Here is a 27588-nt window from a genome sequence, read left to right as displayed (position 1 = left end):
TGCACCTGGAATTATGTATATGTGTTTTCAAAATAATACATGTACTTTAAAACTTTTAACATTTCATATTGTAATCTTTATCTGTATATTGTCATTTTTGGATATTGGTGCAATCATACCAATAGTAAGGGCAGAAACTCTCATGACAAACTAGATCTATGAGGAAATTCAACTTATATTATGAAAAGTACTGCACTGACCATTGATTAAAAACCTAGCTTTTACATTTATTAAATATTTAAAGAAAAAACAATGTCTGCCGTGTCATGCGGGTCTTGGGGAATTGTTTGAATTAATGACATTATGATATTTATTGTTTTGGCATAAATCATTTCTTGCATTTGTAGAAATTGTCCTTAAAGTGGTATCATGGTACTGATCTTTTTCAATTTTCTAGTATTGACTTGTATGAAATTTGCTATTCCTTTGAAATAGTATTTACACTGTAAAATGCATGTATCATTTAATTTCATTTGATCTGGGTTTACTTACAATTGCATTGATTTTTCAGAAAATTTGCATGCCCTTTGACGGAAATAGGACTTGACCCATAAATGGATGTGCTGGAATCTGCATTAGAGAAACTGTATCGAGACTATCCTATGTTTGGAACTCACTACTATTATAAATATTTGAACAAGATTTTGCACTGTGGAACATATACTCATACTGCAGTTTACTAATTAAAAACTGATACATGTATAATATTTAAAAAGAATACATTGTTATGTGCACTAGTGTGATTTTGGGTTGATAAATTTATTTTGTTTTATATTTGTGACTGATGATTACTCTTAAATGTATTTCTTAATAAAGAAGTAACCACTTCAAGGATTGATTTCTTTCATGCATCAAAATGGGATATTTTATAACATAGCATCAAGAGTTGTCTTCCTTGAATGTGTTGCAGCAAATTGCATATTGGTAATAAAGGGAATTGTATATATATGGAATGGGAAATATTAATCTTTTTAGATTTTTAAAAAAAAAAAATTATCAATATTATTTTTGACACAAGGGGAAAGGTACTCAATGAGATATTTCGCAATGTGGTACATGTATATCAATATTGAACTTCATAACATATCATAATAAACTATTTGACCTTAGAAGAAAGTTGTCTTTAAGAAAAGTAATTAATTTATTATTGTTATATTTAATACATTTCAAGGCTGTGCATGTGTACATTTCACATTGCAATATTCTGCACTGGGGTATTAGACTCTGCAAACCTAATTCATGAGTTATGGCTGTGTGGTGGTGCTTTAGGAAATTTTCAGTCTACTGACATAGAGGTTCACTATGATTTTTAAGGTGTTGTATGGAATCTCATAGGTTGTATATGGAAGCTCACTCCCATCTATTTTGATATATTTTGCATAGGTTATCACACTCTCAATTTTGCTCCCTTATATTTTTGTTATCAAATCATTTACTTGTTATTATTTATTCAATTATTAACTTATTTTTATACCTCTTATTCCTACCTGGGAATCTCAGAACCTGGGTTGAATAAAACAGGACCAGTCATTGTACATTTACATATTTAGTGAGCTGGGTCTGTTCCTTGGTATTACTTCATAAAGTTTAAAGTAATTTTACCATTCATTCATACTTTGGGCACACTTGGTACACTTCAAATGAGGCCATAGTCACACTGGTTCCCGTTATAGCTGTCATTAACAGCAAGTTGATTATGATATAAGAATAACAAAATTCAATGCAATGAAAAATCTTGGTTAACTATTACAAATGTTTTGAAATTTATTTCTGCCAAGGAGTTCCTTATACACTTTACATTACTCTTTATGTGTATCAATCTATTACATCTTCTCAGTTTATTACATTTCTTGTATGCTGTAGAAAAAAGAATCTCAGTGTCTTGAAAAAGGCTAGCTGTTATAGTGAATATCAAAGGTCAACTCTTAAAAAATCTATGTAATGAGTCATTAATGGGCAAGGATATAGGACATGTGGTTCTGCACTTCACAGGGCCAGCTGAAAGAATGCTGTGGTAGAAACTGGTTTCCATGAATAATGAGGGATATCCCATCTCTGTTAAAGTTTTCCTCTTTAAAGATTTTGTGGGAGATAAAAATATTTTTTTTCAATGCACAAAGACCCTGCTTTCTGTAAGCTCTGGTGAGAGACTGGTACATATATTTTACATACATATTGCATGGACCTAAAAGAATATGTTGATAGTATCCCAGTTGTTCTACTGGGTAAGCACTCCCATTCTGTCCATCTTTATTCAAGCATTATAAACCAGAGAGGGAACACTGAATTTTGAGGTTGATTTTCCGTTATTTTTGCATTCAAAAAAAGGTTTTTTTTCACATGCAAATTAAGATAAATATTGCCTCCCCCCCCTCCCCCCCCCCCCCCCTTTTCCGGCTGAATTAAAGGACTAAGCACCCCCCCCCCCTTCCTTTTTAAAGCCCCCCCCCTCCCTTTTTTTTTTGGTTTGATTGTCAAGAATTTTACATGAATTCACCTTTGCCCCCCACCCCCCACCCCCCACCCCAACCGCTATGTGCCTGATACCCTTTGTAATTCTATTGTGCAACCAAAAAAAATATTCTGATATATCTATGATTAAAGAAAAAAATATAGCCTACCAAATTAACTTTATCATTATTAATTTTTTTAATTCATGTGTAATTAGATATGAAAGGTATTTTAGATTTAATAGAAATTACTTTATTATTTTTTTTTTTTTTTATCCGAATACGTTAATAATTATTCCGGAAATATATTATCTATTGGTGACGTTTCACCCAAGTACGTATAATCTCGCGAGAATACCGCTTGTTTTCATCTGCCCGTGTAGCACATTCGAAGAAAACTCTGTGGGAGCTATACCATTGTATTACCAGCCTGACAAGGTTACATATTTTTAATTACCATTGGCCTAGTGTATTATGATTGTTAATGGTTGATGATATTATTGGTAGATAGGTGACTGGTAGATGTTACTGGGTAGTCAGCATAGCATGACTTCTTAATTTCAAATTTATGGGTTCGTGGAAATGGACATACTAGAGTAAGTAAGAGTCGGAATCTCCGCTAGATCTATCTGTATTTTTTCGGTTTAAAAAAAATTGACCATTGTTACCTGAAATATATTAAGGAAACTTGACCAGCGATGTACGATAATATGTTGTACGGTGCTACCGTTGAGACGAGCGCAGCTACATGTATTTTGTAATGTTCATGCTTTCATCGAGCTCAATTTAAACAGTATCTATTAGCCAAATACTCAGTACATGAATGAAATTAATCAGCAGAAACAGCCCATTTTAGTTTTCTCCCAGGGTTTTAAGCATTAAAACATAATGAATGTGATTGAAATATTTTTATACTATATACAAAAATGTACATTTTTCTCTCTGCTGCCTTCACTATGACTTGCTTAACCTTTCACGCGACTTTCTTAGAACTGTATGCTCTCGACTGCATGCCTCTATTTTACTTATTTCTGCCCTCAATCTTTCCAAGTCACTATAATTGTGTGGTTAAAATGGTCAAGTCTTGTAGCTAACCTTTCAAGTTTGTAAAACTGTGTGAACAGCACTGCCTTTGAACATAAAACGCATTTAATGATAATTAAATTTTAAATAAATCGATAAATTCAACACTATTGCACATACATGCGCGCAGATCCTGCCCCACCCTATGCGTACCTATCTAATTAAAAAAAAAAAATGAAATTCATATAACAATCCCCTTGTAGCAATGGCATGTTTCAGAAGAGAAAATTAGAACAATATTTAATCCTAGTTGTAACACCATGATGAAATCTTTCAGCATTCGCATATTTGAGCCCCTCTCCACTGTTACAGTAAGGGTACATTAAGATTTATTCACAAAACAAGAATTAATTAATGATTTTCAGTCATTAAAGACCCAAAAAAAACACCATACGGTTGCTCCACGCATGACTGAATGTGGGCGGAGCTTATCCATGGTCAATGTTATTTACCTGGAATTTACCTGGCCAAGAGATCAGTTGTTGTGTATATTTTTATGATATACACAGGAAATTTCTCAGGTTATTACAAATTATGCTTAGTGTCTTGATTTGTGCAACAAAAAAAATAATTAAAATTTCTACCGACATGCATACCGCATTTTTATTTCCCGTAAACCTTCAAACTTGGTCATATTTATGTATTGCAAATGACAGGTTTAGCCCATTTCTAAACCTTTGCTTTTTAAAACTTCTAATTAAATTGTTATATATCGTATATAAATATTTTCCTAAATATAGTATTACCCGGCGTTTCCAGGCACTTCCTGGTGTCCTGGGAGTTCGCGGTGTCGTGGGTGTAGTAGGTAAAATATCCATGTTTCGAGAGAATGAATAAATTCAAGTAGATCTGTGTACATGTACAACCAAATGAAGAATGGTCAAGATACCCCTCAATATGGGCCGTCTGTAGGGTTTCTGTAGCTGGAGTGTTTGCGTAATGGTGGTATCCCAAACAGAAGCTGACATGAAGTCCCCCCCCCCCCCCCCCTCCTCTCTCTCTCTCTTTAGGGTTTCTGTGGACGTAGTGTTTGTGTAACGATGGCATCCCAATCAGGAGCTGACACGAAGTCTACACCCCCTCCTCTTTCTCTCTTTAGGGTTTCTGTGGACGTAGTGTTTGCGTAACGATGGTATCCCAAACTAAAGCTGACACATAGCTAGTCTACCCCCCTTTCTCTCTCTCTCCCTTACTCTCAACCATTGACTAAATGAATAATTATTGTCATACGTATGCAACACTATTGCCATGTCATATTATTTCATCTATATTATTGCTACAGTTTTACACATTTCTCTCTCTCTCTCTCTCTCTCTTTATAAACATAAAACCCTGATAAATTATAAATAGCTCAATACTCTCTCTCTTTATCTGTATAAATATAAATAAATATAAAACCGTGATAAATTATAAATAGAAATATCTCAATAACTCTCTCTCTCTCTCTCTCAATATAAAGCCGTGATAATTTCAAACAGAAGCATTTTTTAAACTACTGTAACAGTTTTACGCATGGGCAATATAACCATTATACATGTTGATGTGCTGCGCCAATAAAGAATTGTTCATGTTTTTATAGATATAAAGCCACAATAAATCATTAATAGAAAATATTCCAATAACTTATGTTTGTTTGGTTTTTTTTTTTATTATTATTGTTTGATTTCTGATTGTTTAATCTATAATACATGTATAAAGATGGAGAGAGAAAATACGATGATAAATTGCATTGTATAGGGGACGTTAGAAATTAAAATATTCTAGGTGCGAGTCAATGCTATCAAAACTCAGGTATACTGGGGCTTTCCTCGAGATCTGAAGACTGCCGGTCATCATTAGCCATGATTGTTATCAAAACATCTTTCTCGGGTAGCTGTAGACCACGGTCTCTGCAAACGTCAATCAACCTAAGCTCTATTGTTAAAAGTTTGATTGACCAGCGGCTTATCATTGATCGCGACACACGTAAAATTTGGGGGCGTTAACTTAAAGTTGGGTCTTTAATAGCAAGTGGCATGGTTGGTTATCAGGGGGGGGGGGGGGGTCATCGTGGTTTGCATTACCGGACGTGCCGAGGAAGTTTTTAATATTTTTAGATGCTGAAAAAAAACCAAAGATTTTAAAAGAAATGTTTTCGATCTGGCCAAATTCCGTTTATTTCTTTCTTTCTTTTTTTGGTGTAATTTTTCAAATAGCTTAAATTCACATGATTCAACAAGTTAGTCTTTTTTTCTTGTTAGAATAATCAATTCCTTTTGAGACTATAGTATTTTAACAGATTAGTAGTTTGCAGTAGATTAAACACAATTTGTATTCAATGCCATTTTACGTAAGCCTAATGTTTACGTATACATGTTTTCTCCCGGTAGCATGACTTTTACAAATGGAAATAACAAGTATTTAGATCCGCCACTGTCAGTCTTATTATGACGTACGTCAAAGCATAGACATGACGTCACACATCATCTTACCCTGCCTTTCATCAACATTGCACTTCGTTAAACATTACGCCTAACGGTGCACTGAATTTTCGAGCTAGGAGACCACAAGATTAGGATGATAATCCACGTAAGTTCACAATCATATTCCAAGACGTGACTTGGCGAGATCTCAGCCATTTTTGACAAGGGACTTCTGGGATTGGCGTAAAAAAAAATTTCTTGTTAGAGGTTTAGATTTAGCTCAGATTATTTCCCGCGTTCTAGTCATTAGAGCTCGCAGTACGAGCCAGCGCTTTGCGCTGGCTCGCTATTAAAGTTCATCGATTTATCGGTACATGCCGGGGTTCTATGATACCGCGGTACTTGACGATAATAAGATGTCAGTCTGATTTCAGTAAATTGCTAATGTTTTGTAAAACCTTGTAGATTCTATATATTGTTGTTTTAATTATGACTGATTGTTTACAACTGATCAATTGTATATATTTGAAAACGTTCCTGTCTGTATGCATTATTTAAATGAGCCATTGGTTTTATTTCCAGATTTGTAATACGATCGTTAAGATTTAGTTCCTTTGTTGGTTGAGTATGTGGCGATTTCAGTTCCTTGCATTTTCCTCCCGACTTTTTTTGATGCATCCATCTTCTCAATTTTCTCCTCCACGTTATCCTGTGAATTTGTTGGAGTCATTACACATTGATTATAGCACTGTCGCATTTCTGATCGGATTAGATATCGTCATTTATGTGACAAGTCCGTGAATGCTAACTAAAGCAATTTCACCTCATCTAATCAGAGATTCCTCTGACTCTTACCCCCGCTTTTATTACAGTGCGAGGGGAGAGTCGGACTGGACTCCATATTGAAAAGTGGGAATTCAGTGACACCAGCTGGTGTCACTGCTTTACCTACCTCTTACAACTTTATTTCACAGATCTTTATTCCAAGACTCAAGGATTCAGTTATCGGTAGATTATTCTACAAAGAGATCATGATTAATATGATGCTATCGCCGTTTAAACGATGAAATTTTAAGTGTTTATGTGCTGACATCATGCTCAAAGAAATCGAATGGCGAGGCGGCCCTAACACCAACAAATGAAGCATCACTTGAAATATTTGTATAAGAATTTACAAAGCGTTTTACAAGAATTTTGAAATGTCGGCATTGACAGTTAGCGAGCAGTGACACCTATGGTTAGAGAATTGAAAGAACACTTTATATGCATAAATACTTTATATGCCCCCCCCCCCCCCCCCCCCAATGGTAAGACTGTCATTAACGCACAGTTACACATAATACCGTGTATGTGTATACTTACAACAGGGAGTGTGGTATGTATATAACAACGACAATTCATGATCTTATTAAGTCAGCAAGTTAAACATCTTGTGTTTGATAGATATATTATTTTTTAACTAACAGAGACTTTGTGACCGCAGCACTGGACCAGTCCCATATAGGGAGGACTTCTAGCAGTTTATTTCTAAACTAAATACTTATATCTTAATATTTAGATTAATAATGAGATGAGCTTTTAATTCCACCAATTTCAAGCATAAATTGTCTTTTAGTCTTTTTATATAGCTATTTCATATAGATCTGTAAAATTTTCCTCATACTATGGACTGTAAACTTCACCTTATATAATAGTTTTCATTTATTCTGTTTCAATCTTTCTTTCCCACTGTATCTATTTGGGTTCAACACTAATCCGCAGGATATCGGTAAATGTATGAACTTTCACATAAATTTCATCCCATATGAGGCAAACCTTTTATACACGCCAGACTCCTTCGCTTTAAAATTTGATGTGATACATAAATACATACATGTATTATTCCAGGTGTAGAACTAAATTACGAATAAAAGCATGTTCGATGGAGCTTTTATTCATTGGATTTAAAATTTGAAAATTCAAGTCTTTTTCAGTATGATTATTTTGTTCTTTTTTTTTCTTTATTAATATATTTCATAGTAAGTTATTCCACCAATAAAAACTGGGCGCCACCTTATAACTGAAAAATTGTTGAGTGTGGTGGAAAACAGCAAAAAATCAATCAATCATAGTAAGTTAAAGATTTTAAAATACATATAGTATGACATATATGAAACGGTGGATTCTGTGAATGACTTCTCTCTCTGTAATTTCTACTTCCCTTGTTCATGATAGACCTTTTATTTTACAAAATGCTGACCTCCTCATAACATCATTGCATGCAATATTTTGCGTTGCGTTCCGTCTTCTGTTTCATTTTCCGTTCCGTGCTTTAGCAACATCCATTTATTTTGGGGACTGTCATATTGCTACAGTTTTCTGGATGATGGTACTTCTCATGAAGTGCCTTGGCCTTTTCTTCGGACGGCCTTTGATGAAATGTTCCATTGAGCACCTTTGCAAGATCCGCACTTAGGCCTTGTCCCATTCTGTCCTCCGCCAACATGAAATCCTTTAGAGAGCCAAGGTAATTATCATCCTCAATTGGATTAATGTCATTTTTTTTTTGCATTAAAGAGGTTTGCACCTGACATTTGAAGTAATGTCAATTTTTTGGGAAGTGTATTTTCAATTTCTACGTTGAAGGAGAATTAGGAAACTAAAAAGAAAAACGGAATGCTTGTTATTAAATTGGGCTACAGTGTTCTAAACATGACCTTTTTGCACTTTAAATTTATTCAATTAAACTTGATTTATCTGTTGGTGTCAATATAAGCAAAAGAAATCAATCATTACATAAAATATATATATATATATATATATATATATATATATAATCATATCTTCTAACAATACAGATAAATAAAAGTTTAGTACAAGTCATGGTAATAAGTAATGACATTTTCGCACTTGATACACAAAAAAAATTCATGATATCAAATTTGAGAGTTTAAAAAGACATAGGAGTAATGTCAATTTCTAAAATTTCACATAATTTTCAAGGCCTGTTCCAAAAAAAAAAAGTGGGGGTTGGAGACCAAATATTTTAATTAGACCACAGTTTTTTATTTCTTGGTTTACAGATCCGCTGACCCTAATTTCTGGGGTATCGGAAAAGAAATAAAATGCAAATTTCTACTTTTTTTTAATTCCGCTGATTCTATTCAAAATGTCAAATCGAAACTAAAAATAAAATGCATTTTCAATTTAATTTGCAAATAGAAAATCATGAAACGCAATCCTATTGATTTGTATTTGGTAATCACTATTTGTTTTGCGAAATATCTTTATTCCGTATTTTTAGAAACCATGTAAACAGATATGGCCACGCACGATGACAGTAATGATACCTATATCGTTCTTGTCGACGAAACAGATGCCAGATGGCATTTCGTCACGATAAAAAAGGAATTGATAGAAATGAATATTTCTCATACAATTGGCGTATTCTTGCTGCTAACATAACACGAAATGCAGTGCTATTTGGGTGTTTAAAGATGAGAGGAAGCTACAGTTGTTAGCGACTCTACTCAGATAGGATGTTCTATCGTTAAAGTGATAATGTCCTATGGACCTGGTTTGAGTGTGGTGAGGGCCTGTACCGAGACACAGTTAGATTATTCTAACTAGTGACTTCATACCACAGCAGTACATGTCATAATAAATGTATTTGAATACATGTACCTGCATCTCTGCTGTCAAAAATCCTAACAGTGTGAGAAATTGTTAGATGCTTTTGATATTATAATGAACGCCTGTAAAAATTTGACCAGATAAAACTCAGAAAGGTATGCATATTTCTCGTAAATTAGTATACCTTGTGTAGTGGTGGAAAGAATTTGAGTATCAAATAAAAATGAAAAACAAGAAACATTTCTTTCAAAAAGGTGGTAGATAATTCCATGGGCATGTCTATGTGGGAAAAATGGGGTTAAAAATTATTTCATGGGGTATAAACATTCTGAAATTAAAAATAGAATTACTACATACAATTGTAATAGTGCTTATATTAATTTTTTTTCTTTATGTTTACAATTTGTAAATGTAAAATCTTTATTGAGCATATACAGCAAAATTACTGAACAACATTATATAAATACTGGATACTTTAGAACATCAAAGAGATATGACTTAATACATTCTCGGCTAATATGTTCTACCAAAGTGTAACATAGATACATGTAATAGTTCAATACATTGAATTTGAAATTGCATTTTTTTCCCCAAAATTCACAACGTACTAGTCAAAGAATTTTTTATCTAATATTTTTAAAATGCATGTTTTATTTATTTGTACTCACGAAATTAAATGTTAATGATTTATTGAAAATAAAACAACGATAGATATTAAAAATGTTTATTTTATTTTTATTTTTTTTCTCCCGACCGACCCTAATTTTTTTTTTTAAATCCATAAACCAATAAATTAAAAAAAACTGGCCTTATTTGCAAAAATATTGAATTTTTATGCAAAATTTCGAGTAAATGATTTCAACTTTTTTAATAATCGGTGTTCTATTTCGAGAAATATATCAATCAAATTAATAAATTACAACATTTGATCTACTTTCAAGTCTCAAGTACTTGTACAGACCCTGAAGCATGCTACTACACCTCCAAAGTGTTTCATTCCATGCAAACCGCGTCACTATTCTGTGCTGACCTACAGCGTTCCGTGCAGACCGTTTACCGTTTTGGGCAAATCGTTTCGTGCATGATCAAGCCACACCCATAGAAACATGCTGATAGTTCAAACCATGTCTTAGAAACGTACAGACCGTGCAAGTCATTTCGGCATGGGATGTAGGACAGGTAAACATTGTTGGGAATTTGAGCAGTTATTTCAAAATGTCTCTAAGACGGGATTTCAACATTGAAAATCTTCAAATAATCAAAAGTAAACAGTTTATTATAAAACAGGTGTTGCTAAAACATGAAACGGAAGACGGAACAGAAAATATTTTATGCAATAATGTTATGAGGAGGTCAGCATTTTGCAAAATAAAAGTTTTATCATGAGCAACTTTTCAAGGGAAGCAGAAATTAAAGAGAGAGCGGGAAGTCATCCACAGTTCATCTACTTCATACTAATGCATATGTATTTTAAAATCATTATACTTACCATGAAAAATATTAATAAAGAAAAAAAAAATTCATACTGAAAAAGACTTGAGTTTTCAAACTTTTTATCCAATGAATAAAAACCCTCCAACATTGTAAAAAGCAACTTTTTCAACAGTTTTCCCCAAACATAGACATTAAGCATTCTTAAACCGAACATGCTTTTATTTGTAATTTAGTTCTACATCTGGTATAATACATGTATGTATTTATGTATCGCATCAAATTTTAAAGCAAACGAGTCTGCATTTGTACTGCAAAAAAAGACTGCTGTGCAGTATATGCTGTCTTGCAGCACATGTGCTGATTTGCAGTACAGATGCCATATGTACTGCTCTGCAGTACATGCTGATTTGCAGTACAGATGCCATATGTACTGCTCTGCAGTACATGCTGGCCTGCAGTACAGTGGGTTTCGGTTAACCCAATAGCCCATTTGTCAGGGAAAATTTATCCGATTATCAGGATATTTGATTAGCCGAATGGCCATTTACACTCACAAAACTCTATACATCTCCGAAATATCGATGTCTTTGAAGGTACAAGTATTATTACATTTGATTCATAACTGCACGTGTATTTATTACTATTTTTCTAACCGTAATGGTTTATTGTCATTTTGCTTACTTTTATTAGACTTAATCCAGTTTTGAATGTCTTTACTTTACCGCAAACAGCTGCCATTGTGAACCGGAAGTACAACGTATAAAGAACAGAAGTTATAATGCAAACCTATTTTTTCCGGATTGTATTTACCGTATGATAAATGAAGTAAATAAAAATAAATAAAGTTGTACTTTTTTTTATTCTTTTTAGTGTTTTATTATTTAAACAATGCCCATCACCACAGTTTCTACAATAACCACACTACGTCACATAAATATAAAAGTTGAATAAAAGTGTAATGTTTCAGTTTAAATATTCATGGAATCCAGTTAATGAACTCTGTGATTTTCTTCTGCTTTTTCAGTCGAGTGGCCAGTGAGTCACATTTTTCCTCCAAGGAATATAAATCATTAAAGTCCTCACAACCATTGTCCTCTAAATAGCGCCGTAACACACTTAATGCGTCTTTTGCCTCAGATGATGACACAGGCAGTTGAATCTCATCTTCTTCTTCGCTGTCTATCTCAAGGTCTCTGCTTTTCTCTTCATTCATGAACTGGGCACAGATATCTTCATCTGTTGGTAGCCGGTGGCATGCCAGATCTGTGTCACTGTCCACGTAATTTAAGAACTCCTCCCTGTTGAAGCCTTCTGGTATGTCTATTTCTTCCTCTTCTTCAGCCACAGTTTCCTGCACAAAACCCGCTTTTCTGTAACAGTTCACTACTGTTGATGTTTTCACGCCTTTCCACGCTTTACTTAACAAATGCACGGCGTCCAAGAGAGTTTTCTAGCGATGTCCGTTGCAGAGCACACACTGTCGATTTCATTGATAATTTTCCTCACCACTTGTGATCTGTAGAGGGTCTTCAAGTTTTTAATAATTCCTTGGTCACAAGGCTGAATCACGGATGTAGTATTGGCCGGCAGAAATTCCAGTTTCACATTTGAAAGTCTATCTGCGGCGTCCTTAGGATGGGCTGAGCAATTATCCACGAGGAGGAGAACTTTCCTATTTTGACGCACCATTTGTTTGTTAAAATCTTTCAGCCATTCCCGGAAAATATCACTTGTCATCCAGGCGTTTGCTGATGATCGATATACGACGGGTAGACTCTTCTTCCCTCGGAAACATCTTGGATCTCGGCTCTTTCTGATTACCAAAAGGCGCTGTTTGTCACTGCCACTCACATTCACACAAACCATAGCTGTAACTCTGTCCTTGGCCTTTTTAGATCCAGCTATCGCGTCCGTCTTGAAGGTCAGCGTGCCGTCCGGTAGCGCTCTGTAATAGATTCCAGTTTCGTCAGCGTTAAAAATGTTGTCGGGACTGTATGTTTCTAATAGATTCGGAAGTATGTTGTCAATCCAGTGATTGACAGCTTCCTGGTCTGCGTCCTTCTTCTCGCCGTGCATTTTCTTAAATCCGATGTTATTGCGTTGTTTCCACCGAGATAGCCAACCGCTTGTGGCGTTGAAGTCGTTGATGTTCATTTGGGATGCCAAATCTACGGCCTTTTCTTGAAGAATATTGCTAGAAATGGGTATGTCTCTTGATCTTGCTGCGGTAAACCATTCCGTCAATGCGCTTTCCACCGTAGGGGCTTTCCCGGACCTTTGTCTCTTTCGCTCAGGATTTGAGCATCCTTCATACTCAGCTTGAATTGCATCTCGATTTTTCGATATTGTGCTGATCTGGGGCTGGGAACAACCAAGTCTCTTAGCAATTTCTGTTTGCGGTACATTTTTCTTCAGTAATTTCACAGCCTCATATTTGTCTGCAAGAGACAAATCTGTCCTCTTCCTCTTCAACGACATTGTGATATGATGACATGAAAAAATCATATCATATTTATGCAAACTTGAGTGTCTCATAATTATTTTCCTTGCGGAAGATTCAAGCTTATCCATTTTGTTTCAATCAAATTACTCTTTAGAATAAACATGCAAGTGAAAAATTGCATATCAAACGCTGCAGATCAAAGTCTATCTACTCTAATTATCTGTCTTACAATTACACATAAGCATAATTATGTAGGTGTTTGATCTGTACGTAGAGCAAGTAACATGTCCTTAACCTTTGTTGTTTTAATTTTAATTGATTCTCACACCCCATGCTGCCAGGTACATGACACAAGACAAAACTGTCCATAAACACAAGCCCTTTAATTAGGTTACCCATCCAGGTAACTTGCAATCGATGTTGGTAGCTTAAATCAGTGAGTGCTTGGGAGCAATCTGAGTGCGTTGAAGTGTGACTTCTCACCTGTGAAACTGTTTTATCTGTATAAACAATGAATTAACCATCTAAAGGTGTGAAATTGTAAGGATAGAGACAGAAATTGTATATTACAGAGTTTTTCTACTATTAGATTAGCCGGATGTTGAAACTTTGCTTATCAGAATAAAATATAAAGGAATATATAGAAAATGGTTCGGTGCAGCAATATTATATCAGATTGGCCGAAATATCCGAATGTGCGAAATCTGATTAAGTGAAACCCACTGTACTACTTTAGTACTGCAAAGCAGTACGCCATACCAAATATGGACATTTGGTTTGCAGCGCAATTGCAGCCCGTTTCAAATATTTAAATTAGGACTGCAGTTAGGCTGCAAAACTGTGCTACTTTAAAGCACAAATGTGTTCTATATAGTGCCTTAATTACTTTGTGGAAGATTTCAAAATGTAAAACAACAAATGTTCTGTATCTATACTACTCAAAATTTGATAAGGATCACTAGGTTATATGTGTGTAATTTACCACTAACATAACAAAAGACATAAATTTGACTCAGAAACGTTTACTCAGGTTATGAATGAAAATTCATGAACGGCATGAACTTTTATCAATACAGAATGCTTGAAATCTGATAACAACACCAAAAGGCATTTCATTACAAAAAGTTAACAGCAAACCAGAGAAAGAATTACAGTTTTTGGGGATAGTCCATCATTACACTTAGTTGATGAAGTGTCAATACCGGGTATGGCCTCCCCTTGCATCAATTACGGCTTGACAACGTCGAGCCATGCTGTCAATAAGCACCCGGATGTTTCCAATGGGAAGGTTGTTCCACTCTTCCACGAGGGCGTTTCCGAGCTCTGCCAAAGTCGTGGGTTGTGCTCTACGGCGTGAAAGGGCAACCTGCAGCATGTTCCATACATGCTCAATAGGGTTCAAGTCCGGCGAGCGCGCTGGCCAGTCCATACGGACAATTGTCTCCTGCTGAAGGTACTACTCCACCACCCTGGCGAGATGAGGACGGGCGTTATCATCTATCAGGATGAACTCGGGGCCAACAGCACCAGCGTAGGGTCTGACGTAAACATCGAGGATCTCATCCCGGTACCGCACCCCCGTCATTGTTCCTCTCTCCAGGACATGAAGATCTGTTCTTCCATCCCTGCTGATTCCACCCCAGACCATGATGGAACCACCACCATAACGGTCATGTTCACTGATGTTGGCATCATGGAAACGTTCACGTTGTCGTCACCACACTCGGTGCCTCCTGTCTGTAAAGTCCAAACAATACCTGGACTCATCGGTGAACAGAACTTGAACCCAATCGTTCTGTGTCCAAGTGACATGATCTTCAGCCCAGTCCAATCGCTCCCGCCGGTGTCGAACAGTCAGAGGGACTCGAACACATGCCCTTCTCGAGTTGAGACCTGCATTGTGAAGCCGATTCCGTATCGTCTGAGTGGACACATTCACCCCCGAGGCGTTCAGGAGGTCGTTACGTAGGCTGGTTGCTGTCCAGAAGGGATGACGTCGTGTCTGAAGAGCCACAAAATGGTCTTGGCCTTGGGTTGTCGACCTCTGACGACCACCCCCATGTCAGTGTGCTGTTGTACCAAAAGTTTGCTGTCGGTTCCGGGCCCTGTTTACAATGCTCTGGCTGACGTTTAGTGCATTTGCAACGTCACGTTGTGAATAGCCAGCGTCAAGCATTCCAATACATCTGCCCAGTTGTTCTGTCGTCAGGCGACGCCTTACACGTTGAGGGGGCATTGTGTTGATAAACGTAGTGTAAACACTCAAGTGAGTTTGAAATTTTAGAAAGAATCAGACACCGATGCCTGAGTGAAAATCGTGCAATGGTAGCAAATTTAAAGCATAAACTGTGATAAGAAACGCGTTTCCCATGGCATGAAGTGCAAGTTTGTTGAAGACGTTTTTGATTTCACTTGGACACAATATTGCCAGTTATGCAGTTATTAATTTTTTAAGCATAAAAATATCTATGATCCTTATCAAATTTTGAGTAGTATATTAATGCATATATATTCAGGATTAAACTCATTAAACATACATTCATAAATGAATACAAAGACCCTGGTTCAGATAGAAACATGATTATAAAGATGTAGATCTAAATATACTAAAAAAAAAAAATAATAAGAAGAATAACTATATCTATAGTATGAATGTATTCAACTAGGCTCAATTCAATTCTGTTCAAAATTAAGGTAAACTGTCATCAAGCAAAAATTTAGTGCAATAAATTCTTGTACAAACATATCGTAATCCATATTCCTTATGCGTCCTATTTCGACAATTTACCACCGATTTACCAGCCTTCATGCCCATGGTCTCCACTCTCCTTGACTTTAGGCCTACTGATTTTCTGTACTCAAATGGCCACTAGTACCTGATAATTAAATGTAAACATGATTTGAGAACTACCTTAATAAAATTAAAAAAATTTATATTAAAAGATCTATTTGTAAGTTACAGATATCAGCTCATAAAATATAAAATTAATGATTGAAGTTGGTAGATAATATTCTGTTATTACTATAGGAATATGAACAAATATGTAACAAATGCAACTCCAATTCATTAGCCTGATAGGTGATAAGATTCATTTTATGATTAAATGTGAAAAAGTTTGTTGATGAAAGAAAATCTTTTTGTGGTGCTATAGATAAAAGTTTACTACACTTAATGATGAACAAAAATTCATTAACGTTATGTTCTGAGGAGCCATCTATTGAAATATAACTAGAAAATTTATTTTGAACAATATATGACACCGTATTTGTACATGCATGTAGATCTAACTATGTGTTATGTAATCACTTCTTTCTTTACTGGTATATGTACAGTATTTGTATATATTTCTGTGCTGCCCCTTGAGGGCCCTAAAATTGGAAAATAAAATATGTTCTATGTAATAAATATTATCACAGCAATCAATGATTGGCTATGTCCTGACCAATGGCAATGGAATGCATGTTTACGTTAGCCTAGGCCTATCTGTTTCCATAACACTTACCTAATAATGTTGGTGCATGTTGAAATGCACTTTTCATTACTTCGAAGTTGAATTAAATGTGCTATGTATGACTGCTCTGTTACACATATGATCTTGTACAGACCGGGTCACAAATCGGTTAGCCATTCTAACATCGATACTCCAATCTTTCATCTGCTTCAAATAAAAGCGCGCAGCTCAGTGTTTCGGCGGAAATCAAAGGGTACCTCGATCGGCCAATTCCGTATTTCCTATGTTTTACTGCGAGTACAATCTGCCGAGTTTTGCCGATGAGTTGAATGCCTTAATGTTTTTTATTTTATTTTAATAGAAAAAATATTATTAATCATTAATTTTAGTTTCAATATAAGAAACCAATGTAAGCTGCACATTGATGGTTTAAAAAAAAAACGTGTAACAAACGGTTGCAAGTAATTTCATTGGGCAGTCATTTCACCCCCTTTCCTTCACGCTTCGTATTGTTTTTTAGGATACTTATGAAAAATCTTTTCGCTAGTTTGAAGCTCAAGAATTGTTAATGCAAATATCAATGTGTTCTGAAGGTTTATTTTCAAACTTTGAGCGATTGAGCAATATATGCTTTATTGTGGAGACGAGGATATGACATGAAACGACTGACAACCGTGAATAACAATGGCGGACGACGTAAACAAGATTTAGGAGTCGCTAGAAAACCAATTGATGAGCCGTCTACAGTCAGTGTAAACTTGGAATGTAAGTATGAATTTATAGATAAAGTAAGAGCACACAACACATACATTAAAACGTTGAATTGGGGTCGAATGAATCCAGCTGCCTTCACCACTTAAGAGTTATGCCTTATGTTGTGTGTCGTAACCATGTCTTACTTAAAATAAAGATGTTTTGATTTGACCCTGAGCTGAGCCTAGCGAAATATGGACAAAATCTCATCGTGAATATATACCTAGTCATGAAAGTAGGTCTAGATCTATTTAACGTAGGTCGCGGGTTTACAGACCTTTTTTTCTCATTCGAAAACCCCATCTGAAAATTTGACCGATTTATCTTGACAATGTATATACTACTCTGTGAAAATTGTTTTTCATTCAACAGCACAGTTTTTTGGTAATTACGTCTTCAACATACCATTGTTCTAACGATAGCGACACTGTTTTCCATTGAATTATATAGAAAATAATAGTGATAGACTTTATTCATTGCATAATTCAACTTAAAATAGACAGAATTTGGTGCTGTTCATCTTGATAATATTAATAATATCAAAGCGAAACAAAAATATTTATGAAAAAAAATTATGGGGTATTCGAGTTTGTTTTTTAAAGAAAAAGATGTCAAAGTTTGATAAAAAACCATCAAAGCAAGTTTTTAACAAATAACGTTACAAATATTCGCGACATCATTCAACAAAGTTATTCATTTACTTTTCATGCATCACTTCAAAAAGAACTCAAAACGTTATTGACTCCTGGTTTTGAAGGGGAAATCAAATATGTATGGACAAAATGATGAATTATTTACAAAATGTATGTCGCAAAATTTCTTCATATATATAAATGTGTACATATATTGCGCTATATATCTAAATTGTGTTGCGCGGCTAATAATTGAAACTCTTTTCTTCTTTTGCGATCTCATGCTCACATTAACAATGAATAAAGTAATATAGCCTACATGTAATGGTGTGATTTTATTTTTGAATCCCATTAAGGTTAAGTTTTCAATTTCATGTACATGTAGTTTAATCATGTCTTAATATAAAAAATCTAACCAGAAATACAACTAAAATTGTTTCTATTTTACAATATATTTATGTTTATCTAAACCCCCCCCCCCCCCCACCCCTCACTTTCCCAAGCCAAATAACCCCTCAAAAACATGAACGCGGTTTAAAATTATAATTATTTGTAACTTCTATTGCAGATTCACTTGAAACGTCAGCTATTTTTCCTAATTTTCGACCAACTTCACATTCTTGTTCTTTATACATTTAGAGTCTTGAGCCCGTTGCAGTGTTTGAAATAACCGTGCGCCCAACTGCCCGACACACATGTAATTTACCACGGGCGAATAAATTTCTTGGTATGAAGTCGCCCGATCGGACGTGATAAAATTTCTGCTAAATAAAATTTAGATGAATCAACTTCATTATTGTACCTGTAACTAAATGGGCAGACCTCGTCAATTGAGTACATTTTACTGCATATCCTACGGTATATAAATATTTTAATACAATTATATAATGTACTAGAAACGAATTATGTCCATCGTACTTCATTAGAAGATAGATACATGTAGCAACACATGCAAAAGTAATTTTAAAATATGCAGGGCAAGTAGGTCTTTGGCAGGGCTAACAATGTTTACAAGCAGTCAGTCCTGCATGTCTAGCTAATTTTACAGCGAGTTTCAAACACTGCTTGAGGTGGGCAGTTGTAAGGTTCAACTTTGCTAGAATACATGTATTGTTAGTTTACTGTTCTCCAATACCGGCATTCATTTGTAAATATGATCAAATCTCTCTCTCTCTCTCTCTCTCTCTCTCTCTCTCTCTCTCTCTTATATACGCAACTCCTGCTCATTTTTTCCAGGGGTTCTGGAAATGTTTTCAGAGACATTTGCAGCAGGACACATTGAAACATTTCTTTATAGGATATCCCTGCCCAACGCTTTTAATTAGTCAATGTTGTCCAATCTTCACGTATGATGGGGTAGGAATAAAATTATGAACTCGCCATTTTCAAATGTCCGCCATAAACGCGTCAAATCTCTGAATAAAACTTTCATTAACTGGAAAACTCCCGTCCGAATTTTTCTCGGGTTCTAAAACGCTTATGAAAGCATTCCCAACATCGCCAGCTGTCTCACCTCCCCAAGTTGTCCGCTGCTGAACTTTATACAGTAACAATATAAAACATATTACTAGCCGAAATTTTCCACCAGAAACGAAAAGACCTAACAAAATTAAACGAAGTATGTTCTACTTTGATAATAATTGTTGGTAATATTTATGTGATATCGGTAAAGTATTATGTTCTTTATATTCAGTCAATGACCCATGTATACTTATTCAGACAACTGTTACGTCACAATTGAATGTGCACGTAAAAAGACGTCCAGTCGTAGGATTTGCGTAGCCGAAAACGATGACGTAAGCAAACCCACGACCTACGTTAAGAGGCACCATCCCTTTTGGTGGGTTGATTACATTTCTTTCTTTTTTTTGAAAGATGGTTATACAATATTTTATATTATAATCGTGATACAAAATATGGTTAGCTACTGCTGTAAGTATTAATTAAGTCGGTTTATATGTATTCAACCACCTTGTGTTGAACAGTAAAACACTGACCTGCCATTTCATGTTATAATATTATATTTTTCAGGAAATAAACCTACCAAGAACTGCAATCTCTTTGAAATAGCTTAAGAGTCCCCCTGTTCCCATCGGGCCTACAGACTGTGGACAAAAGTATTTGCACGATCGCATCATTTTTCAAACGTGTTTATCGAGTATCATACATTACGGGTTATCTCTCTTTGCACAGACACAGGGTTTCCATTAACGCACATATGTCCGTAATTTACGCACAAAAATTTCATTTGGCCCCCTGAAAAAAAATTACTGTGTCAAAATGACACACAGTTTTCCCCCCGTTAGTGCCGATGTTTTAATGCTCTGTTTCAATAACTTGGATAAAAAGATGTTTGTTTTCTTACATTGGTACTCCTCGGATATTAATTGGTACATCTCGCATTTTTACATTAAATTCACCTGAATGAAGTCAACTCGTTCGTCAGTTGGTCAGCGAATTGTCCGCTGAGCGAGTTGTCAAATTAATGTTCCTTTCCACGTAAGGTCTATTTCGGCATGGATTTAGTAAATCATCTACCAAAATCTTGGGAGATTCAGCAGAAGACATCAATAATAATAAAACTAAGACTGTGACTCCAAGTTCAACTTCGACTGGTCAGCAAATCAGTCCGAAATTTTAATCAAACTGATTACATGTGGTTAATATATGATCAAAAAATGGATTCTTTTGTACTTGGGCACTGTGAATGAGTTAAAAGAAAACTTGTTGAAAATGGCACAAATAACTTTACTGAATAAATAAAAAGGAGAAACTATTAGAGAAAGGGAAATAAACTGAACATTTTTAATTGTGTTCTTATTTACATTGACTATGGTGCACATGAAATGACCCCCACTATTTGAAAATGACCCCTGATACTTACCCCAGAGGGTCAAAATGACCCCCTATTTTATAAAAACCAAAAAACACTGAGACATGAGTTATCCTTTCACCGATGATGTATTTTAAAAGTTGAAGGTCAATAATGTGACGTAATGATGTTTGTTGTCGTCTGCAACTCTGTTTATACATGCAAGGTAGTGATTAGAAAACATGGGTTGTAAACATTGGAACTCGGTATGGGCTGCTAAGAAAACATCGTAGCATTAGTTCAGAGCTGAAAAAGTTCCGGGAAAGTTGGAAAATTATTGAGAATTCCTATATCAACTGTGTATAGTGCTTGGAATAAGTTTCGAAAGCGAGGTACAACAGAAAATAACAAAGAAGTGGACGAAAGAAGTGAGTGCACGTGCAAAACGGAGACTTGCTAGATAGACACAGTTGGATAGAAAAAGACCACTGTCTGTTGGACGTTACAAAAAATATAATGAAAATAACAATGCAAATCTTTCAAAGAAAACTATTTGGCGATGTTTAAGACAGAAATGGATGCTAAATATGTGTTTGTATCAAGAAAATACTGTCCGAGATGTCAATCGTGTAAAGCGTGTGCAATGGTGTGTGGGTAGAGTAAACTGGAACTTGGAAATTGAATGGAAAATGGTCATTTCTTCTGACAAGTGCCAGATTGTCTTTGGAAAATGCTGTCGAGTATATACATAGAGAAGAAGTGATTTAAATCTTGACTGCGAACTGTATTTCCCCCGAAACTGGTAAAATATTTGGGGATGCATTACGTGTCATGGCGTTATTGCTCTTTGCAGAGTCAATACATATAGCAACATGAATAACTCTGAAAAATACGTAGATAACTTGTGGCCTGTACAGCAAAACTCTTTCAAGATGACAATTATCTGTTTATGGATGACCATACACCTGTTCATTGATCTTGTCTTTCAACCAATTACAAAACTGACAAACAAATTCCAGCACTGAAGTGGCCCACACAATCACCTGATTTATGGATTTTATGCCCCGTAGAAAACATTTGGCTGGTAATTAAAAGAAAACTTCAATATCACATTTGTACATTGAATTCTAGTGATGAATTGTATCACAAAATTCTGGAAATCTGGACTTCATTTACAGTAAATTATACAAAATATCCTTGCACCTTTCCACAACGAGTGTGCCAAGTTCAAAGGGCCCGGGGGTATATCACGAAAGTATTAAGGTACTTGACATTCTTTTATTTATCTTTATTGATTATTGATAAGAAATAAATTGTTTATTTACAATATTTTTGCATTTACAAGTTATTTGTCCTGTTCAGACACTCCAAAAACATGTTTGTTTACCGTCAAACGTTTTCGATAAACAAAATGGCCGCCATTGCCCGTGCGAATACTTTTGTCCACAGTCTGTACCTTCAATGACTATCATCTATGTGACACAGATGTATCAGTTCTTATAGGAAGGGATTACTCAAATACATATGTTTTGCGTTTTCAAAACAGACTGATTTAGTGAAACAGTGATGTTTAATGAAACCTCAATTTTCTCTATATTCACTTGTACATAGTACGCTATATAATTATCATTCAGTCTGTAAAAATGGAAGAGGTGATTGACAATTTTCGCTGCAAGGATGCAACAATCAACCTTGTTCACTCAGGCAATTTTGGATACTCATTTTTGTGGCGACAAAAATTTCTACATGATAAAACAATAAAGACAATAAATCACAATATACTAGGAAAGAATATTGTTTTTTGTTGTTGTTTTTTTAAAAGAATGACAATGATGAAGTGGTTTTAAATTGATGTGCTGGACATTGAATAATACTAAGCTCAAAACGTGATACCTTTCTTATATATATATTAATGCATGATTTTGAAAAAGAAAAACCAGCACAAAAGCAGCACACATTGGTCAGCTTTTAGTGCCAACATCACAATGAGTAAGAAAATGCAGCCCTGTAAGAATCTGTTTAAGATTTTGCTGTAGAAGGTTAGTCATATTGCAGCACATAATCAGCACAAACAGCTAGTTTCCTGGCAAAACAAAGTAAACATTTTGCAGTGCACTTTCTGTACAGATGCAGTACAAAATCAGCATATGCTGCCTGGCAGTACACTATCCCATACTGTGCTGTATTTGTACTTCATATCTGCAGTGCAAATAAAGTGTACTTTCAGCAGCATATGCTGCAATACAGTATGTGCTTGCAGCACTAAAGCAGCATATGCTGTAATGCAATATGCGCTGCAATTCCGTAAGGGAATGCAGTCCTAATTTACATATTTGAAACACGCTGCAATTGTGCTGCTTCCATTTAAAAGTTATGCAGCACACTTGCAGTAATGCTGGAGTTGTACTGATAGTGTGCTGGGATTTTGTACTGCTTCTGTGCTGCATATGTACTTCAAGTATGCTGCAATTCCGTAAGGGAATTATATATATATGCATGGTGTGTATAAAAGGTTTGCCTCATATGGGATGAATTTATGTGAATGTACATTTACCGATATCCCACGGATTAGTGTTGAACCCGAAGAGATACATCGGGAAAGAAAGATTGAAACAGAACCAATGAAAACTAAGGTGAAGTTTACGATCCATAGTATGAGAAATTAACAGATATGAAATAGCTAAAAGGCTAACAGACAATTTATGCTTGAATGGAATTAAAAGCTCATCTCATTATTAATCTAAATATTAAGATATAAGTATTTAGTTTAGAAATAAACTGCTAGAAGTCCTACCTATATGGGACCGGTCACAAAGTCTCTGTTAGTTAAAAAATAATATATCTATCAAACACAAGATGTTTAACTTGCTGACTTAATAAGATCACAAATTGTCGTTGTTATATATATGCATACCACACTTCCTGTTGTAAATATACACATACAAGGTATTGTGTGTATAAATTTACATGTACATGTTTACAAATGTGTGTTAATGATGTTTTGCCAACCGGGGTAGGGGGGAAGGGGGGCGGGGCATTTAAAGTATGTGTGTTCTTTGCGTTCTCTACCCATAGATTTCGCTGCTCGCCAACACATCTGTCAAAGCTGACATTTCAGAATTCTTGTAAAATGCTTTGTAAATTCTTATACAAACGTTTATCTTCACTTAATCAATTTATGATGCAAATTTTTAAAATAAAATTGTTTTACCACTTAATGTAAACAAATTCCCGAAAAGTTTGATTTTAATAGTAATAAAGTATTTTCTTCCGATTTTTTGTGTTATCATAGGTACATTAATCATTCTAATTCTTAAATTGTTATAAAATTCCGTTTTCCGTTCCATCTTTTAGCAACACCCTTATAAAACCACCAGGCAGAACAAAATCTGATACCATATTATCACCCTTGGTAGTTTCTAGCAAATGCAGAGACATGTATATCTACCCTCGACAGTTTTTTTTTTGTATATATAGGAATAATCTATTTGTCTTGTTACACATGTATGATCAAGTTTCTCTTTTCAAATAAAAAATATTTTCATCAAAATTGTTTATCAGAACTGTCTGCATAATGCAAAGACCGACCTGTGTATAACTTTCAAGGTGCTTTTTTTTTTTACCATAATAGAGGTCAGCTAATCCGAGTATTTGAAATTAACATTCCTACAGAAGGTGTGAAAATCGGCGGGGCAATTGAAATGTGACAAAAGGTGTTTATATCTTTTGTCTCTCAAAAATGAATGCAGTTTTTTCTATATATAGGTTTAAAATTGAGGCAATTACAAAAATCGAATTAAAATTGGATGTTAGATCTGCTCGCATATCTGTTGATCATTACTGTAGTTAGTCATTATTTGTTTTATCTGTATTCATTTATATGTTTGATGTATTTCTTAATCTATTTCAATTATATTTTGATTTTTAAACTCAGTAAACTCAGGTGACCTATTGCAATTGGTTTTCATCCTGCGTAGTGCGTTAACAATTGAACATTTTTAACTTCTTAACAACTACCAGTCCAATTCTTTTCAAATATGGTATGAAGCATCATTGGGACAAGGGGGACATAAATTGTAAATTTCAGGACTCCAGCACTAGCTCTGGGGCCCTAGGGGTGGGCAAAAACTGCCCAAAATTGATCAATTTTCAAAAATCTTCTTAAGAACCACACACATATAAGAAAAACTATAAATGCATAGTGATGTATAGCAGGAAGGCCTCCGCCAAAATTGTGAATTTCATGATCCCCAGGGTAGGGGTTCTGACCCCAGGGCGGGACCAAACTTGTTATAGTGTTTATGTGTAAAACACTTAAATAACATCTTCTTTAGTGCTATTGATACTAAATTGAAAATAAATAGATATTTAGAAAGAACAGGTAGTCCTTTACCAAATTTGTGAATTTGATGATCCCAGGGGTAGTGGTTTTAGTATCAGGGTGGGGCCAAAATGGTCAGTTTTTAAATGTGTTAACAATAGACATATTTAACTTCTTCTTGATAACTATCATTCCAATTCTTTTCAAATTTGGTATAAAACATATTTGGAACAAAGGAAACATAAATTATAAATTTCAGGATTCCTGCAGCCCTGGGGCCTTAGGGGCAGGGCAAAATTTGTCCCAAAATGACCAATTTTCAAAAATCTTCTTTTAAGAACCACACATATACAGTCAAACCTGTATTAAGAGACTGTCCAACGGAGAATGGAAAAAAGGTCACATATGACAGGTGGTCTCTTAATACAGGTTGCCTATTTGCCGCACTTAATTGATAAAATTTCGCAAATAATTTGTACAATGGAGAAAATGACTACATGTATTTGGAATTTATGATTAAGAATATCAAGTACGGTTTAAATAGTTGTAAAATAAAATTAATAATACACTGTAGTTAATAATCTAGAATGCAATGTGTTTTATCATAATTTATTATTCATAAAAAATTACATTTAATCTGTTTAAGAATGATAAACATGCATTTCATATCATATATTTACATGAGATTTAAATCTCATTCATGAACTGCATGTAAATTTTCTAAAACTTATAAACACTTTGTTGTAAAGGGTATTTATGTATAGCCTACTTGTACAGTGTAACTAAAAAATGCAATGTTTGTGGTAAGAAAGCAAATGATGAAGTGTTGTGTCTCCTTTTGTACAATACATGCTGGAAAAATGTTATTCAATTTGAGAAACATTAAATAAATCACAATATCCATTGTACATGCATGCACATAAAAAATTTTAAGCTTTGAAATAATGCAGGCAACTTTCTTGAACTCAGACGTGTCAAATACTCGGGACATGTCGAAGTGAGCCGCTAGTTCCGGTCATTATTCTGGAAACCGAGAGTATCTCATGCAGGAAAACTATAATTATATCGCAATCGGGCAAATTTTTCACATAATGGTATAACAAGTGGTAAAGATTTTAATTTCCGATCTAGTTTACCCGGCACTTCTTAAAGTTTGTCGAAATTCACACCTTCAAATACACCGGCCTTGATTTCCTGATCCTTGATTTTGTTAAATAAACAACAACTTGGGTTTTATTAATTAACCACACACGACCCTGCATGTTGACAGATTGGGTATAATAATTAATTCAGAGGGCGTACTAAACAAGATCACCACCAAACTATGTGTTATAAAACGAAAGTGTTAGGGGCGATAATTCCCAGAATAGTCGTGCGTTTGAAAACGAAAGTGTTAGGGGCGATAATTCCCAGAATAGTCGGCTCAACCAAAATCGAAAGTAGTATTCGCGGTGTAATCGAAAAATGTACAGTCGTTAAATAGAGGTAAAATTTCGTGAAAATACATGAAAAGGTTGTAAAAATCATGGTCGTTAGTCGCGTCAGACAGGTGGTCGTTTAATACAAGTACAATATATAGAGTAACGTCTTCGGGGGAACTTTTTATGGTCACATACGACAGTGAGTCGCTTAATACAGTGGGTAGCTATGGCAGTTTTGACTGTATGTAAGAAAAACTAAATGCATAGTGATGTAGAACAGGAAGGCCTCTACCAAAATTGTAAATTCATGATCCCCAGGGTAGGGGTTCTGACCCCAGGGCGGGGCCAAACTTGTTATATAGTGTTTATGCATAAAACACTTAAATAACATTTTCTTTAGTGCTTTTGATACTAAATTGAAACTAAATGGATAGAGCAGGTAGTCTTTTACCAAAATTGTAAATTTGATTTTCCCCAGAGTAAGGGTTTTGACCCCAGGGTGGTGCCAAACTTAGTATATAGTATTTATGTGAAAGTTTGCTGATACATGTACCAGTGCTCCAAGTCACATCTGCTATCAGGTCGCAAAATGGCGACCGAGAAATATTTCTGGTCGCCATTTTTAAATTCCTCGTCGCCATTTTCAAAATCTCTACTCGCCTTGGTAAAAGATTTTGTAATTAAGAGTTTACAAGTTTTTTTTTTTTAATTTGAATATCTTTCAAGAAAAAAATCAACACCCATATATGCATTTTGTTTGTTTTATTTTTAAA

At 35.0% G+C, this 27588-nt stretch overlaps 2 protein-coding genes across 2 annotated transcripts in view; one reads left to right on the top strand and one right to left on the bottom strand.

Annotated features, from left to right (window-relative positions):
• Positions 1-2721: 2721 nt before the first annotated feature.
• LOC130051172 (uncharacterized) overlaps positions 2722-27588 on the top strand; it is a 96647-nt gene continuing 71780 nt past the window's right edge. Inside the window, exon 1 of the mRNA XM_056152536.1 lies at positions 2722-2888. The gene's annotated coding sequence lies outside the window, so the exon portion shown is untranslated. The remainder of the gene's footprint in view (positions 2889-27588) is intronic.
• Positions 11958-13459, bottom strand: LOC130051174 (tigger transposable element-derived protein 6-like). Its single transcript, XM_056152538.1, has 2 exons — positions 12488-13459; positions 11958-12332 (listed from the first exon to the last, which is right to left on the bottom strand). The coding sequence occupies exons 1-2, from the start codon at positions 13457-13459 to the stop codon at positions 11958-11960; spliced, it is 1347 nt and encodes a 448-aa protein (XP_056008513.1).

The sequence above is a fragment of the Ostrea edulis genome, unplaced genomic scaffold, assembly GCF_947568905.1.
Source record: "Ostrea edulis unplaced genomic scaffold, xbOstEdul1.1 scaffold_62, whole genome shotgun sequence".
NCBI lineage: Eukaryota > Metazoa > Mollusca > Bivalvia > Ostreida > Ostreidae > Ostrea > Ostrea edulis.
The sequence above is the reverse complement of the archived record's forward strand: the minus strand, read 5'-3'. Positions and strand labels throughout refer to the sequence as shown.